This window comes from Trematomus bernacchii, unplaced genomic scaffold, assembly GCF_902827165.1.
Source record: "Trematomus bernacchii unplaced genomic scaffold, fTreBer1.1, whole genome shotgun sequence".
NCBI classification, from domain to species: domain Eukaryota; kingdom Metazoa; phylum Chordata; class Actinopteri; order Perciformes; family Nototheniidae; genus Trematomus; species Trematomus bernacchii.
The window spans coordinates 496,546-513,255 of NW_022987546.1; the positions used below are offsets into that span (position 1 = coordinate 496,546).

General features: G+C 40.5%; 1 protein-coding gene across 2 annotated transcripts in view; it reads left to right on the top strand.

The window, feature by feature from the left end:
- The window catches only part of thada (THADA armadillo repeat containing), a 110,474-nt gene that overhangs the window by 68,569 nt on the left and 25,195 nt on the right, over positions 1-16,710 (top strand). For both annotated transcript variants that reach the window (XM_034122636.1, XM_034122637.1), the window contains 2 exons: positions 1,312-1,394; positions 12,956-13,335. In XM_034122636.1, the coding sequence (XP_033978527.1) occupies positions 1,312-1,394; positions 12,956-13,335 (463 nt within the window). The remainder of the gene's footprint in view (positions 1-1,311; positions 1,395-12,955; positions 13,336-16,710) is intronic.

A 16,710-nucleotide genomic window follows, 5' to 3' on the forward strand; every position in this document is an offset into this window, starting at 1 on the left:
GTTATCCAATCAATACCACATGCTGTAACCAACAGGAAACGGGCTGAAGCCAATATTTGGTACATTTATTTTTTATGTTACTGTACTTTTGTATGAATAATACCTTTAATTAACCATGAACGACTCATGGGGATTAAGGATCTCTTTTCACAAGTGTCCTGAACTTGACAATTGTCTCTAGTCATCATTTATGACGTCCTCGTCCTAAAAATATAGAACAATTGAAATGTTGTTTATGTTGCTTCTAGGCAACCCTGAAAATATAGGAGGGTGTGTTTCTTTATCGGTGGAATCGGGGGAGCAAATAGTTTGGTACAAATTATGTTTTTAAAAGACTAAATGCCAACAAATATAGATTAAGGTGGAATATTTATAATTCATTCTGTTTTTGTTTTTTTCATTCATTTCTAACTTTTGGAATTCACAAGGAGTTGGAGTTATAGGAAATGCTTGCATCACTTGAGTCGGAAACAATCATACGCAGCCACCACTAGAATACAATTCCTCAAAGAACATGAAATTAATAAAAATAGATGTAGCTTAATCTTTATCTGTAAAATATCGGGATTTCAATAATTAGAAATCATCCAAAAAAAAAGTTCCAATGTCAACTTTAAGGTTAAAGGTTTGTAAAGCCTTCAGCAAAGAAAGGTAACAAATGATTATAATGAAACAGATATTACATTACAAATCATGAGATAAAAGTTATGAACAGGCAATTGACTGCATATACAGTTGTTTAATTTTTGTGTCGTATTTCATTTTTCGAGTTTTGAATTGTAAACCATTTACAAGTGAATTAAAAAACTATTAAACTAAAGAGTCAGGCTCACTAGATAGCACACAAAAGAATGGATAACAAGAGATACAAACAATGCATTAACCTTGCTTTAGAATGCTAATGAATGTAGCATTAGTTCAAATCCTTTTATAATTTATAAGCGCTTTATGCTTGTTAAACTTTTTTAACGTCATAACAGGAACCATTAAAGCCACAAGGGAAGGTCAGATATGAAATGGCGAAAAGACGTCAGCCCTTGAGATCAAACCAAAGCTAATACTTTCATTTAAATGGTCTAATTGAACTGTTTGCGGTTAGACATGAGTCAATGACTCACCGCAAACAATGACAATATCAATGACTGTAGTGTTATCTTTTTAACTCGATAAAAGGTTTAGGAACATTTTAAGGGTCTTACTTAATAAAAGGGAGATTTTATATTTAATGTCCTGTGCTAGATCAAAGCAGAATGAATCATCCAGGGAACATTTGTTTAATGAAAAAGCTTAAGGTCATTCTCCTCTTTCTAGACAAAATGGCTGTGCGGTGACCAGAGCAGCCTTTCTGGATGTGTTGGTGTGTTTGTGTGGAACGAAGATCAGTATTCTGAATGGTGAGTAGATCCTGAGACTCATGCTTTAAGACAGCAGGAAACAAATACAACTCTTTTTGAATATCTGAAAACTATGGAGAGTCCGCCCTTTTTTTGACATGCGCTGTCTCACATGGTTTCTAGCTGAATTTGTCATACCATAGCCAATACAGATGGCTTAATTTCACATTGCATATTCAATATCAGCACATGGTTTTAGGTTGTAGTTATGTTATGAATTCATGCTAAAATCAGACATTTACTTTCATAAAGTGCTTTTATTGGTTCGTTGTTTTACTAACCAGAAGAAAACAGCACCAGAGTTTACCTAGAAGCCTCCACACTTCTGACTTTTGAAAACATCGCTGTTCCTGTTCTAGTTTGAAAACTCCGCGACCGGGTATAGGTCTTTTCAGGCGGACACTGATTTTGAACCACCTTCGCTCCCTCATTGGGTCTTATCGCCCCATCAGCCTTCTCTAGCAGTGTTTTATGAACATGGATGAAGAATTACAGGTGGTGCTGTCCTTGTTATCTGTGCTAGCATGGTATACATGTGCATTACGCTATTATTGGAGCGATTTGTGACATTTCCCAGGCAAGTGCTGAAAGCCATGAATAGCCACTGTACATGAATTTCATGTGATATTCATTTTTAGGCATCTTACTCTCGATGGACCTTATTTCTACACACCACAGATCGTTTTTCTAGTTGCCAATTTACATTGTTAACATAAGATCAGTGTTTAAATTGGCAGGTGGAGTGCAGGTTGGCTGTTAGTCATTAGCAGCCTGTGGGCAGCAGAGCCCTGCTTGGCTGGTTTGTCCAAACTCTATTCATTAAAAATGAGCAAGAAAAAAACAAAAAATCATGAATCACGAATCATGATTCGTAAAATGAATGTGGTTGTTTTCACAACAATATAAAAAAGAGTATTATGACCTAAATTAGGACAAAAGCTTATGACGCATAATGGAAAGTAATAATGCCAAGATGACTTTTCATCAAAACAAATATCTAAATTAAAGTTTAATCATCTTTTTCCTAATCATTTGAATTTGTTTTATGCAAAAAATAAACACTACAGATGACACTAGCAAAGTAAAAAGTAGTTAAAAAAACGATATATGTTTTATAAAAGAATGTGATCAGGATATCTCTAAAGGTAAAACTTACATAAATTCCAAAAAAATGAATACTTAACAATTACCTTATTTGTTATTTTATTTGTGAAAACTTGACTGTGTATTTAAAGGGGACCTATCATGCAAAATGCACTTTTTGATGTCTTTTATACATAAATATGTGTCCCCGGTGTGTCAGGGAACTCACGCAGCGTCAGAAAATAAAACCCTCTCTCTTTTCCTCCGTACCCAAATCTCTAAAAACGGGGCTACAACGGAGCTGATCCAGATTTGCGTCCGATATGACGTAATATTGGAAATGTAGGCTGGCTTTACACCCACGGCCCTATCAGAAACGTTGCTATCAGAAACAATGCCCGACTGTTTGGGACATAATATGGTCGGTGCATGTTTACATTAGCATCGCTAACACTCAGAGCTAACCTGTACTGGAGAGCATGTGTGTGAAGAAGCAGGAAATAAAAAGGAACTCACCTTGTAGTATAACCGGCAAGAGAGAAAGCCTTTGAGCTCCATACTGTTTCAGAAATAATCCTTGATAATCCATGATATGGCGTTTCATCACCGCAGTATCTGCCGGTCGCTTCTCCCGCATGAGCTCAGCCCCCTCCTTTTTTTTTTTTTAAATCAATTTTCTTCTTTTTTTTTAAAGCTTTATACCCCAAATCAGCCCTTTTGAAACAGGAAGTGAAATAGAGGGATATGAGGCATGGCTAGAATGGGTGATCTGTTTGGTATTTTGAGCAAAACACTTCATAGACATGTTTTTTATATATTTGTATATATCTGAGACCTGTGCTATTGCCTAATAATAGCATGATAGGTGACCTTTAAGTCTGTCAAAGAGTGAAAACGATTGTACCTCTAAAAGGTTCGTCCTCACTCTTGTACCAGTCTTGAGTTTGATTTTGTTGATCTTTTGCTGATGTCAGCCAGTTGCCGGGGACTTGATCAGCAACTGTGAGCCCTCCATCTGCTGTGAGGCGGACTTTGAAACAGTCTGAACAGACGACCCCACAACGTTTGGTGGCGAGGCTGTCCGCTGCGCTCTCCATTTAGACTGATTGTTGACAGAAGGCAGCTTCATCCCCCTGGTGTGTGTGTGTGTGTGTGTGTGTGTGTGTGTGAGTGTGTGTGTGTGTGTGATGTGTGTGTGTGTGTGTGTGTGTGTGTGTGTGTGTGTGTGTGTGTGTGTGTGTGTGTGTGTGTGTGTGGTGTGTGTGTGTGTGTGTGTGTGTGTGTGTGTGTGTGTGTGTGTGTGTGTGTGTGTGTGTGTGTGTGTGTGTGTGTGTGTGTGTGTGTGTGTGTGTGTGTGTGTGTGTGTGTGTGTGTGTGTGTGTGTGTGTGTGTGTGTGTGTGTGGACATGGTGTGGTTGTGTGTGGACATGGTGTGGTTGTGTGCACATGTGCGCAGACCGGCGGGGGTCTCCGCGGTGCAGGAATGTGAAACCGAAGGCAAGCGATGTCTGACAGATGGTGGGATTGTGCCTATGACCCAGTTTGTGTCGGGAGTGCTGTACTCGGAGGGGGAAAAAAAGAGAGGGGGGGGGGGGGGGGGGGGGGCACTTGTGTTTTCAGTCGGCCATGTGCTGAACACATGTCGGTCTTGACAGTGGAAATACCGAGGATTTCTCAAAACAAGCCTGCAGATTGAGCGCCCGGCCTTACATAACTAAATAAGCACCCTGTAGCTCACACACCTCTAATGCTCTCTATTATTATCATAAGTCTGTCTTTGGCGTCACTTCTCACCCTCTCTCCAGCGCTCTTTGAGGCCATTTTTTTCCCTCCCTCATTTCCAATCCCTCACCCTTTTTCCTCTTGTGTAATTGCACTTTTCAAACAAATCAGATGTCGAGTTAAAAAGCCACAGGTTGGGCGAGTTCATACGAAAACAGCCGTTTCTTAAGAGGGCTTGGCACCCGGGGTAAAGGAGGTGAACAATCAGCTTTTTCAACCTCTTTTTTCCCTTTTTCAACGGGCACCCTGCATCAAGTAGGAACTTTGCATTCAGCAGCCAATTCCTGTCGGCCTGAACACAGGTCTTTGTGTGTGCATGTGTGCATTTCTCTGCCTCAGCCCCTTTGATCCACGCGGACTCATAAAAAATCCCCCACCGTCCATTGCTTAATCTCCACCTCCGCCAGTCTTCCGTTTCTCTGCTTTTCAGTCATGCCAGTAAAAAGAGCTGGCCTGAGGAGGAGAGTAGCAAAAAGTAGACGCAAGTAGAAAGGGAAGAATCACACACAAATGTTTAAAGTATTGGTATATTTGCTGGAATCTTCAATAGCGTGATAGTGATGTTAAAATATTATGTTCTCAGGCATTTCATTTCCTGGTTAATGTCTTTTTGCAAAGTTTATTGTGCTGAAGAACACTTGTAATCAGAAATTTCATATTGTAAATGTTGCTTCATTTATTGAATGTCATGTCACTTTAGTCAGCTTTGATTAGGGCTGAAGACTTCGTATAATAAGGAAGATAAATTGTCTTGAATCGTCTTCTAGCATGGCCTAACCCTCACAGCAGGAAAAAAATCATTCATCTGCTTCGTTTGTGTTGACATGAAGATTAGTGCAAAGTCTGTTTGTATATTATCGCCATTCCCTTATAAAGTAAAAGCTTGTTCTCTATATTTATAATTTAATTTAACAATGTAATGCTTTGAAATAGGTCTTGTTGTTAAAAAAATGATGGGTAATAAATAGATTACGACGGACTAGAAAGTCAAACCTTACTGTAAAAGTTATTTTTAGGAATTTGTGTTGGCGTGATCAAGTGGAGAAAATAACAACAAAATAAATAGATGGACTTGAAAATATCCAACTGTATCCTTTAACTTAAATCTGTCCTAGTACACAAAAAAGAGCGTATTACCATAATTAACAACATGAGATTAATGTTCGCTGGCAGCTTGGTAAACCATGTAGTTCCATATTTGGAAACTCACACAAAATAAATTGTGCGCTTTCTTTTTGGGGAAATTAAGCACAAACCGCTGTTATGTGATGTCAAGAGAGTAACTCCTTCCTCTATGAAATACTACAGGATACTACTCCCTTTGGGGAAAAACACAACCCCGTAAAACAGACTTTCATCTGAAGAAAGTGCTGAGTTTATCAAATGTATAATTCATATAAATAAGGTATTACATGTCATTCAGCTGATGCTTTTTATACATAGCAACTTTTATACACTTATCTGGGTTAGGTATTTTGCCCAAGGACACTGTGAAATCTTTACTGCACGGTCTAAGAATCGGACCACTGAACCTCTGATTGGTAGATTACTCCAGAGCAACAGGTGCCAAATAGGAGTTATCTGCTTAACCTGTTAAGCCCGAGAGACCCCGGTACCGGGGCACTGCCGCAACATCTTGCAGGAAACAGTGTCTGAGGGCATGTTCATTTAATAAACTATGAATGTTTTATATCCATGTAACAGGAAGAAACTCATCTAACTGATCTTTTTTTTTTTTTTCAAAAGAAAACCCACAATGCTAACACTGAGCCTCTGAATTAGCAACGAGCGAAAAACAGATTACTGCACCGAAAATCACTCACAAAACCTTATTATTTATCTCTTCTCCACATCCATGACATCGATTCACATCGTGAGGTGACACAGAATCGATGGGTACCCACATTATCACTGAATTATACGAATTTGCGACGTTATAAACAAAAACAGACATCAAAACAGGTGACGCTAGGTAGCTAAAAATGCTAACATTTTTACCTTGGCTCTGTAGTCTCTCCAAAGTGGTCTTCAATGGCATTAAAACGATAAAAACGCTGCTGAAGTTAATCCATAGGTTAATCCAATGTGTCTGTGTCCCTTTTAAATGATTTCTGATCATCCATGAGCAAACAGACGGATAATCCATGCTTTTACGTTTCTAGATGTCAGAGCTAGACTGTAGCTTCACTCTAATGCAAAATTACATGCGCAAAGCCTCCACCTTTTCTTTCACAATGAGTGTGTGTGGGGGACTCCCCCTTCGATTCTATTGGCTCTAACGGTCAGAAAGAGGTGTCAACCATCAAAATCGAGCAAGGGGGGCCAGAGATATGGAAAATCCACCCAAATGACCCCAGAAGTGGTTTCTTTTTGCTAAATCTCTCTAAAAAGGTCAAATGTCACTTGTTTTGCATCAACCTTGATATAGGGTACTTATTATATGTTGTACTTTGGATTCCTAAAGCTTTTAGTCTACCTTACCATCATCCAAGGGTAGTTTTCACTATAAGTAAAAAAGAATTTCTGGACGGACACTATAATTTACAGTTTTTTACTATGTAAAATCTGAATTTTCTTTAAAATAAAAAACATCTATATTGATTCTGACTTTTCTACATCCAACTCACAGGTTTATCATTACTTTGAGAAGAAAGATTATTCATTTAACCCTTTTAGAAGGGAAGATATGGTCATTTGTTCTGGGAATGTCATTTTCGAGCCTGAGACCTGAAAAACAGGCTCAGGGCTTAACAGGTTAAACACTTTTAATTTAAACACTGTGGATGTCTGCCTCTGTCAGACAATCTGCAGTATCATTTAACATTAATGTGGCCACTTGAGTCGTAAAACGTCCCCATTAATTTAGGAATCTTGCAGCTACTGTAAGAGAAAGTCGTCATTTTTTAGCTTGCTGTTATTTATATCTCTTTTAGGACAACGAGTAACCCACAAACACATGTACAGTCATATATATATTAAGGATATATGGAGGCAAAGAGCTTTTGGGCTAATGGAAGGGAGGGACCTTGTTGCATATTGTAAAGCTCAATCATCATGAGAAGCAGGTCACACTGTCAGACACACACACTCACACACTTAGCGTCTGGGGCTTGTTTTTCACAGTTTGGGTAATGAAGGTGGAAGCTGATGTGAAATCCAGCTGTGTGCTTGCGTGTGAGAGCGCATGTAAGCGTCTCGCCAAGGTTCTAGCTTGACGCAGCAAAGTGTCTTTACTGCCAGCTCTGAGTGCACTGTGGACGCTACAGATGGAGAAACAGTGACCTTTCTGATACACAAACACACTTACACCCAAGTACTCACCCAGAATACTTTTCCTTTACAATACAAACATATTCATTTATTTATTTTACCTCGAAAGACCATTGAGGAGGTATTCTCATTTAAAAGGATGTTGCAAACAAAAAAGCTAACAATAAAAACAATGGATCATAGCCTAATGGAGTAATCTACCTATGGGGTAGATAATAAAACAGAGATAATACAGTGAGGTATAAAAACAAATAGGTAGAATACACCAGGGAAAAAGGCAGTTAAATTAATTCACAATCTGTTCAAACAGTATCTGAAATAAGGCCTTTGAACAGCTGTGGTGGTGTCACAGAGTCCACGTTCATGATTTTGGTAGATTACATTTATAAAGTGCATCGTAAGAGAATGACATTTTTCCTATTTAGTATTGGATGGTGGAAAGTGGAACATTTCCAAGAGTATGTGAACCAACTGTATTAAAGATTTATAGATGAATAAAAAGCAATGCTGGCTCCGACTCATTGGCAACAATGGCCAGCCGACCTTTTGGAAGATGGCAGTGGCACATACTGAAAGGATAAACAGTTAGGGCTGAGCGAGAGACAGCTCCCAATGATTTTAATCTAGAGTCGCTAGCTTTTCCATATATTAGACACAAGCAATCCAAAACAGATAAAACTAACAATGATAGACCTGCGCCAAATCCAATTCTCCATCCTGTGCTCCTTGGATGGTCCCCTATCCCAATTTGGGAAGTTGTTATTTCAACTTTGGTGCATTCATTTGCTTTAAGTTGCAATTGGTGAAGAAAATGGATCTGACAAAGTGTTTTTTGGTCGACCCCGGGAAAGGGGCACAGATGCCAGATTCTATCCCTAACCCTAACCAGATTCTAACCCTAACTCTATTCTAACCCTCTCTATGTTAAAAAAAGTGAAACATTATTTGTGTATGGCTTCTTTCATTGTGTAAAGCTACAAACTTCCACCATAAAATCAGGACAGTAGTTTTTGTTCTCAGTTTCGTAAATAGAGTTTTAATATGAAGCTTAAAGTTATTATTGTCCAGCCAGATAAGGTCATTCTACTATGGCACATTTTCTATGGATAATGCCATTAGCAGAATGTATGTCAAATGTTTTTGCATGATTATCCCCAATGAAGAGAATCCATTTGTTTTTGTCTGAGTTTAGCACCAACTTGTGTTTAGGTACCTCGTTATTCACTCAATACAACACAATCACATAAACCATATTACATGTTCAAGCATCGCACATGGTCTTTTACTCAATTCCCAGTGACATTTCTTCAAAAAGCAAGGTGTTAAAATAAATGGACTTGGCTGTTAAGTGACCGTTTATTTTGGCCTACTAAGTGTTCTCTGGACCAGCGTGTTCACTTTCCATCCTCCATCCAAACTTAGTTCAGTGACCATCTTAAACCACTAACTTTAAATGTGGACCAAGTTCATTCAAACCAGATGTCATAGTTACCTTTAGAGGAAGGTAAGTGCTAATCTCCCCTGAACATGTGACCCACAGATGATATGCATCTAAATCTCTAAAGCATTACTTTATAGAAAGAATTGTTATCTTAATTGTGTGCTTTATAGATGTCATTACAGAATGCAGTTGTACTGTACTGTTTTCATTGTGGACATCTACCCAGGCCAACAACACCAGGTTGAGGCTGTCTCTTTCAAGTCTCAGGTTTCTTTACTAAAACAGGAAAACTGCACGGTGAAATGAACACATCCACAGACCTTGACAAATGTTTTAGTTTAATGAGGCATGTTTCCACCCAAAGTCTGACCTATTTCCATGTTTTGATTCCAGGGAGGTTGCACAATGAACCTGATGAATAGTTGTGTGTATAATCAAGAGCATTCTAGCAGAATTCTCTTTTACTGTCCTCTCACTTTGTGGAACTAGAAGAAGTTTCCTGTACGTTACCTCACTTACCCTCTGAACATCTCGAATTCAGGTTCATGTAAACCATGTCAGTGCTTTAATCACTGTACATTCTATTTAATCATGCATTGGCTCAGTTTTAGTAATGTGATTACATGATTGTATCAAGGTTTGGCAGCATGGGATGTTTAGCATTAACATTCAAAATAATGTAGAGGAAGTTCTTTGAGGCTGCACTGAGGCACATTGGTGTTTTGAGCTAAATGCTAACATCAACCTGCTAACTTTTAAAATGCTATAATTTGTCAATCATCGGAACATTATTTGGCGTTTCTTTGAATTATTGGTGAATATTTATCATTATTATTTCTGAATGTGTTTGCGTTCTGGACTGTTGGTAGTACAGTGTGGTTGTCATTATTATACCCTTTGTGGGCTGGTTCATCAATAAGGAATGAACAGTTTGTTGGAGGCTCTAAACTTATTCAATAAAAACAGGGCAGTTTATCCTAAGGGTAGCATGAATGTAGGGACTACATTTTAACGGCAATCCATCCAATAATTGTGGAGATATTTCAGTCCTGACCAAAAATGTAAAGCCTAAATGTTGGCCTAGAGAGAGATCAGCTGTGTTCTTAGCAGTCTATAAATCTGTGCAACAGCCTTTCCCCCGCTATATGTAACCCCCCCCCCACTGAGACGTGCAGCTACACAAACATTTCTCCAAGATCTCAACTCTCTGCTGGCACAGTAATCCACCGAGCCAGCCCTCATCCTCCCAGTATCCCGAAATATCAAACAGTAATCACAACTTAATGGAGTGTGGACGCGCTCCAGGTGCAGGTTCGCACACGAGCAGCATTAAGAGACACAAGTGTTGTACACACAGATTTAAATAAACACAGCTGTGGAAGAACAATGGCTGTTTATGATCAGAATCACATAGAATCGACCCCCACAGGAACGCCTCTCATTTACTAAAGGAACCCCCCTTTCTCCACATACTATTTCAATAAAGACATCATAAAAAAACAGCTTTGCATCCTGACTAATAATGTTTTTCCTTTTTTTAACTATCTTATTCCCTCCCCCATTTCCTTCGGTTTTTTCCCTGTCTTTTATTCAACTTGTCTTCCCTTCCCTCTCTAATGAGTGCAGTTGGACTCAGTTGAAAGAAAGTATTTCTTGGGCCTCCTTTCTTGATCTGCTCCCTTTAAGTGTTTTTCTTGTGTGTAATGCTTTGTCTGACACACATCATCATCAGGTATGAATCAGAACCGTAGCATTACATTTAACTGTACCAGTGTGTGACAAGCTAATGGTAGCATGCTGTTTCTACAACTCTTTGACACACACACACACTTGACGTTTTACCGTGACAGAGACAGACGCTCTCTCTTTGACACGCTCCCATTCTCCTTCAGTCATCCTCCTCCCTTCATCATCGGTGTCATTACTGTGCCCCTGCCCCCCCATTATAACCATTAGGGTATGCTTATTTGGCCCCGGACCCCCCTTTGAGGATCAGGTTCCATAGTAACCTGGCCCGTCTCCACAGTAACCCGGCCCATCTCTGGAGGAATGCGGCATTTCCCGCTCTTTTGTCAAGGGCCACGTTTTGAGTGCCGCTGTAGGGCCAGATTGAGTTGCACCGGGTTTCATAAGGTGTGTGTGTGTGTGTGTGTGTGTGTGTGTGTGTGTGTGTGTGTGTGTGTGTGTGTGTGTGTGTGTGTGTGTGTGTGTGTGTGTGTGTGTGTGTGTGTGTGTGTGTGTGTGTGTGGTGTGTGTGTGTGTGTGTGTGTGTTGTGTGTGTGTGTGTGTGTGTGTGTGTGTGTGTGTGTGTGTGTGTGTGTGTGTGTGTGTGTGTGTGTGTGTGTGTGTGTGTGTGTGTGTGTGTGTGTGTGTGTGTGTGTGTGTGTGTGTGTTAAACTAATTGAGTTGGCTGTCAAAGCAGGGTCTGTGTGGAGCAATACTGTAGGGAGGAGCACAGCTTTAGAATGGCATTGGGTTACTCTATAGCTGCCCTGCCTCATGGACAATACTTGTGTTTCAGAGGAAGTGTGTGTGTGTGTGTGTTTATCACTCTATGAGACTGTATGTTCACAGGTGGTGGGGTTGGCACGGACATGGGCATTTCCAAACAGACACTGACGCAGCCTTTCCTATAAAAGTGAAAATAGAAAGGAACACAGGAGCCCGGCCTGTTGTCCGCTGCACAAAGCCGCTGTGTGTCTGTGTGTGTGTGTGTGTTTTGTTGGACTGGACAGTGGACACGTCTGAAGAAATTAAGCCGCTGGGATTTCATTATATAAACTTGATGAAGATGTTGTTTTAACGTACATCGCCAGACATAATAGAGCCAAAATAAGCGAAAACGTTATTAATCCTGAATGGAAGCAGGTGCGATGTATTATAGTTTTCCCAAAAGGTAGGCCAGACTTCACATTATCGCAATAGCCTTGCTCTGCTGTATGTTCATGTGACGCCATTTAGTTCAGACAGTTGGAAGTGAAAGTGTCTTGGAAATGTCACACATTGGACCCGTCCAGGGGGGTTGCATTGGAGACTTTTAGTGACAATGTACTCTGAATAATTACACTGGTTTAAATGGCCTTTGCAATAAGTAAACTTAGAGTATACTTTAAAATATATAGTCTTTGATATCGTTAAAAGGCAAAGATTTAAAGATGTGCAGTGTCAACAAAATAATGCTAAAATAACATTAATGCATAACAGAAATTATTCTTAATGAATACAGGAGATTTTTACTGTTTGCAATCTTTCATAAGTTTGTTTTCAACTTTTGTTCCGAAAAAGTTAAGATTCTCAAAAATGTGTAACACAAGTGTTGCCAGAACACTTCCTATGCTGATGTGGATGTCTAAACTGCCTCTGATTTCAGCACTGTATAATTATCATTATAAGCGCTCATAAATGTTCATATTGCTTCATAACAATAATCCTAAACATAACTACACAGCATATTATAAAGCATTTCATCATTACATATACGATTTCAGGGTTATAATGCTTCATAACTGTTAACCAATTATTCTTATTTTGCAAGGATCATTGTGTATTATAATTTTACATACTTGTAATGCATTATTATATTGTTTTAATGCTTTAGAATGTCATTATCAGTTACAGTAAGTTGTCATTGTTTGCAATAAATTATGAGAAAAATATCTTTAAATCTATGCAAGAACAACATGTAAACATAAAAAATGTATTTTAGCGATGACAACTTGGAGTATTATTGCATCATATTCAAATGGATGATAAACATGTCAGTATGGGACCAGCAATTATGAAGTTGACCTTATAAGTCATTATAAAAAATGTATAGTCTGTTATGACAATTCATAAAGCATTTTGAGCTACTAACTGTAGGTGTAAGCAAATTATAACACATACGTTTTCTTTGGATGCATTATAGACACAGATACCGAAGCATGCCATAAATAACTAACCACCTCCTGCAGATCGCTAACACTCAGCTGTGTGTGCTTCTCAGATTCAGAGGTCAGTGATCTCCGTCAGGACGCTCTCTCCGTCATCATGGCCTCAGACCTCGTCCCCTCCTCCCCCCCCCTGGGGCCCGGCAGCACCCAGTGCCTGCTCTGCCTGGCTCAGGTGGCCCTCAGTGCCAGCGTGGAGATCCCTGAGCTGTGGGGGGGCCCTCAGTTGAAGAGCCAGCTCCTTCAGTGCCTCCTTAAGGCACCGCAGTATGAGGTGAGGGAGCTCGCTCTGGAGGGGGTCCTGAGGAGGCTGCAGGAGGAAGAGGAGGATGAGGAGGATGAGGAGGAGAGGGGGCATCAGTGGCTGGACCAGACCACCCTGTCCAACCTGACCAGCCTGGCTCTTCACGAGACACACCCCCAGTGTCTGGCTAAGGTGAGACCACACACACACACGTTTCTTTGTTGTGTGTTTGTTGGAAAGCTTGTCGGGTCACTTTATGGAAGTGTGTGTGTATATAAACTTGTTCGTGCCTGTGTGTGAATCTGGGACAAGCCTTAAAGGCCCCTACACACCGGGCCGATTTTCGGCATCGATAGATGTCTGGCCGTCGATGAGCGTTGTGTTACCCTACTCAGATTGGTGTGTCCCGCACCGTCGTGTCTTTTCGCCGGTAGGCTGTCGGTAAAAGGCCGTCGGCTAAAGAAATCACTCTGATTGGCTGTTCAGCTTAGCGAATCAGTGCATGAGAAGCGAAACGGAAGTGAGGGACCCAAACAAACTATTAAGAAGGCAAATCTGAGATTTCATTTAAGTGAAAATGGAACGCACACGCTATTTGTTGTTTGTTTATATCACGCAGTCTGTTCTTCTTCTCTCGGTGTATCACGCAGTCTGTCTTCCGGTTGTTGCCTCTTTTGAATGACGAATACACACTACCGCCGCCTGCTGGTAAGGAGAGTTATTGCCACTCTCGCATGCGCAGTTCGTACGTGCTACTTGGCCGTCGGCTGAAGTCTTTGCGGTGTGTTCCAGTGCGACTGTTGGCCAAGACGCAGGAGACGTGAGGCGACACAACAGTCGGGTCCGTCGGGACGTGTTCTTTGGTGTCAGATTGGTGTGTAGGGGCCTTAAGAGAAACAAAACGAGAAACCCTTTTCCAAAAAAATAAGTTTTTCCTATTCATCCCTGTTCCACTGAACCACAGGGACATTCGCAGCAAATTGATTAAACGTCCAAATCCATCTCGCAGAGGCTTGCGTGAAAGGCTAATCAGCCGCAGGGGGAAACGCCAAGCTGGCAGTGAGCTGGCTCTCTCCCTGTCTCACTCTGTCTCACTTACACTAAGGAGAGGTTTGGTAGGCTTCCTCTCTTACCAGGGCTTTGGATGAGTCCTATTTCCTGTTTGGTGACAGAGGGTTGTATTTCAGTGGGTTCTTAAAGCGAGGACAGGCAGATCGGCTCTGTTGCTCCTGTTGTAAATATGACTCAGCACTGCAGGGACTGTATGTGTGTGTGACTATAGTGTGTGTTTTTTATGTGTTTTAAGGTTCTTTGTGTGCATGTATGTGTTTGGTTGTCCATTGTTTGCCAGCTTCACAGGCCAGCCGTTAATGTTTAAAGTGTCGGCCCTGTTAAAGCGGAGCCTCCCCATGCGCCAAGGACACACTAACACAACGGGCCGGTTGTCATAGCAATGAAGCATTCTGGGAGAGGAGCAGGGGCAGCAGTAGGACAAGGACAATTGGTTTGCTACTCTGTTTTCAAAGTCTGAAGGAGACTGTTATCTTTATGTTTTTCTGCAAGCCGAGACAGAAGTTAGTTTCGTAAGCTCCCCTCGACAACAAAATATCTTTTCCATTAGATTTGCAACATTGTAGAAAAAAGGATCTTTGGAAAACACACATAAATGCAATCCCCAGATGTAAAAAGCTTAAGGAATATACTTTAAACGAATAACATCACGGTCGCATGACTTCACGTCACCATCGCTAAGCTAAAGGAGGCTAATGTTCCGGGTCATTTAGCCACTTATTAGCAACCAATGTTTTAAACACACGTGAAAGCTTCAGACGTTCTCCAGTGCCTGTTAACTGAGGTATTTTATGGTGATCAACAAAACGGGAAAATCTTGTAAGTTTGTTTTAAACTGCAGTCCTAATTTGGGGAATCTAATCAAAAAGTAATTTTTTTTAAGTACTTTGAGATGAGGGAACCTGAAGTGCTAAAATGGTAACTCATTTCTGGTTCCAAAAGAGGCGTCATTTGGGAAAGAGTGTAGCTTTAAAGCCTTGTCATGTTCTAAGGCTGTCAAAATGGCCAAAAGTTAGGTTAAAATGATCTATTCAATTATCTCTTTTTACGCATTATGGCTATGACACCTGGTCTTATAAGCTCTTACATGCACAGAGCGCAGGGCGTATTGACGAAGTTTAAGAAAGTAAACAAAATACAGACAATTAAGAAAGACAAAACATGTATGATACGGCTGATTCTCATTTCACAACAAGAACCCTCAAAAAGTGTGTTGGATGGACATCACCAGGCAGCTGAGAGTTTCCTACTTGCTGTTGGCTAAATTGAATGTCATTTCACAAAATAAACCATGTGTTTTCTCTTTAAAAAGTAAAAACATAGGAAAGTGCTACATTTCATTTCAATTTCAATTACTGAAAAGGATGAGTTGTCATGCGCTGCGTTCACTGCTCACACGGAAGAAAGCTGTTTGTTTTTTCACCGTCACACATTTTTTTTTATTTTCCGACGTCTTTTTTTGTATCTTGAACATTCTGTCCCTTGCTTTAACTGCTGGTTATCTCTTGGATTTAATTTACAAGGCTTACGTGTGTGCTTATTTAGGAAATAGGAGGCCTGTGGAAGAGATTGCGTGATGGTACTGAGAGAAACTGTGACTGGGGCAGGTGATGTCGTCAGGTCCCTTTGCTGTAAAACTTTAAAAAAACTTTTTACACAATTTGCGGCTTGGAATCATTATGATTTTTTGACATTTGAATAAAACTAAAAATCTCTTTCATGGTTTGGCTTTGGGTCTGCGTTGGCCCAGAGATGACAGTTAACACCACCAGTGAAAAGCAGCAACACCTTGAGGCTGTCCTTAAAGGCTAGACTAAGCTGCCGTGCATGCTGGGTAACTTTTTCTATTTGTTAACGTCTTAGTGTGTGCGTCTGTTCATGCAGGGTGGGCATCACTGTTTATTTGCATGTTACAGCTATGAAAGTCTGTACGCGTCCTCGCCTGAGTTGGCATGTTTTCCTGTGACTGTGTATATTTGAGTATGCGGGCAGCCGAGTGTGTTGCAGGACGGGAGCTCATTAAAGCAGCTTGTTAAAGTCAGAAGCAGCAGAGTTGGTCGGAGCAGCTGCGTTGGAGCTCGCACTCGTAATACCTGGCACACAGACACACACAGGATTTAAAGTCGTGCAATAAAGACAGAGAAATTCAGTGGCTGAATGAATAAGGACACTGGCTTGGCATGAGCGCTCCAGTGATTGATTCATTCTCAGTGGAGTTGAGAGTAGCCAATGGACTTTGGGAAATATTGCCTAAAAAAAGACACCACAAGTGTAATGGGCTGCTGTGGTTTTTTGGATTACTTGATGGTGCATTAGAAAATGTTCAAATGACTTGTCTACAATGGTATGAATAATGGACATTAGCTGTGTTTTAACACTATAGACTTATGTCAGCAAGTATAGGCGAACTGTCTTTAGCCGATGCATTTGCAGGATGCTTAAAGTTGCATTAATGGAAATGGAAAAACACAACATTAACATCAAATCAAATAATAA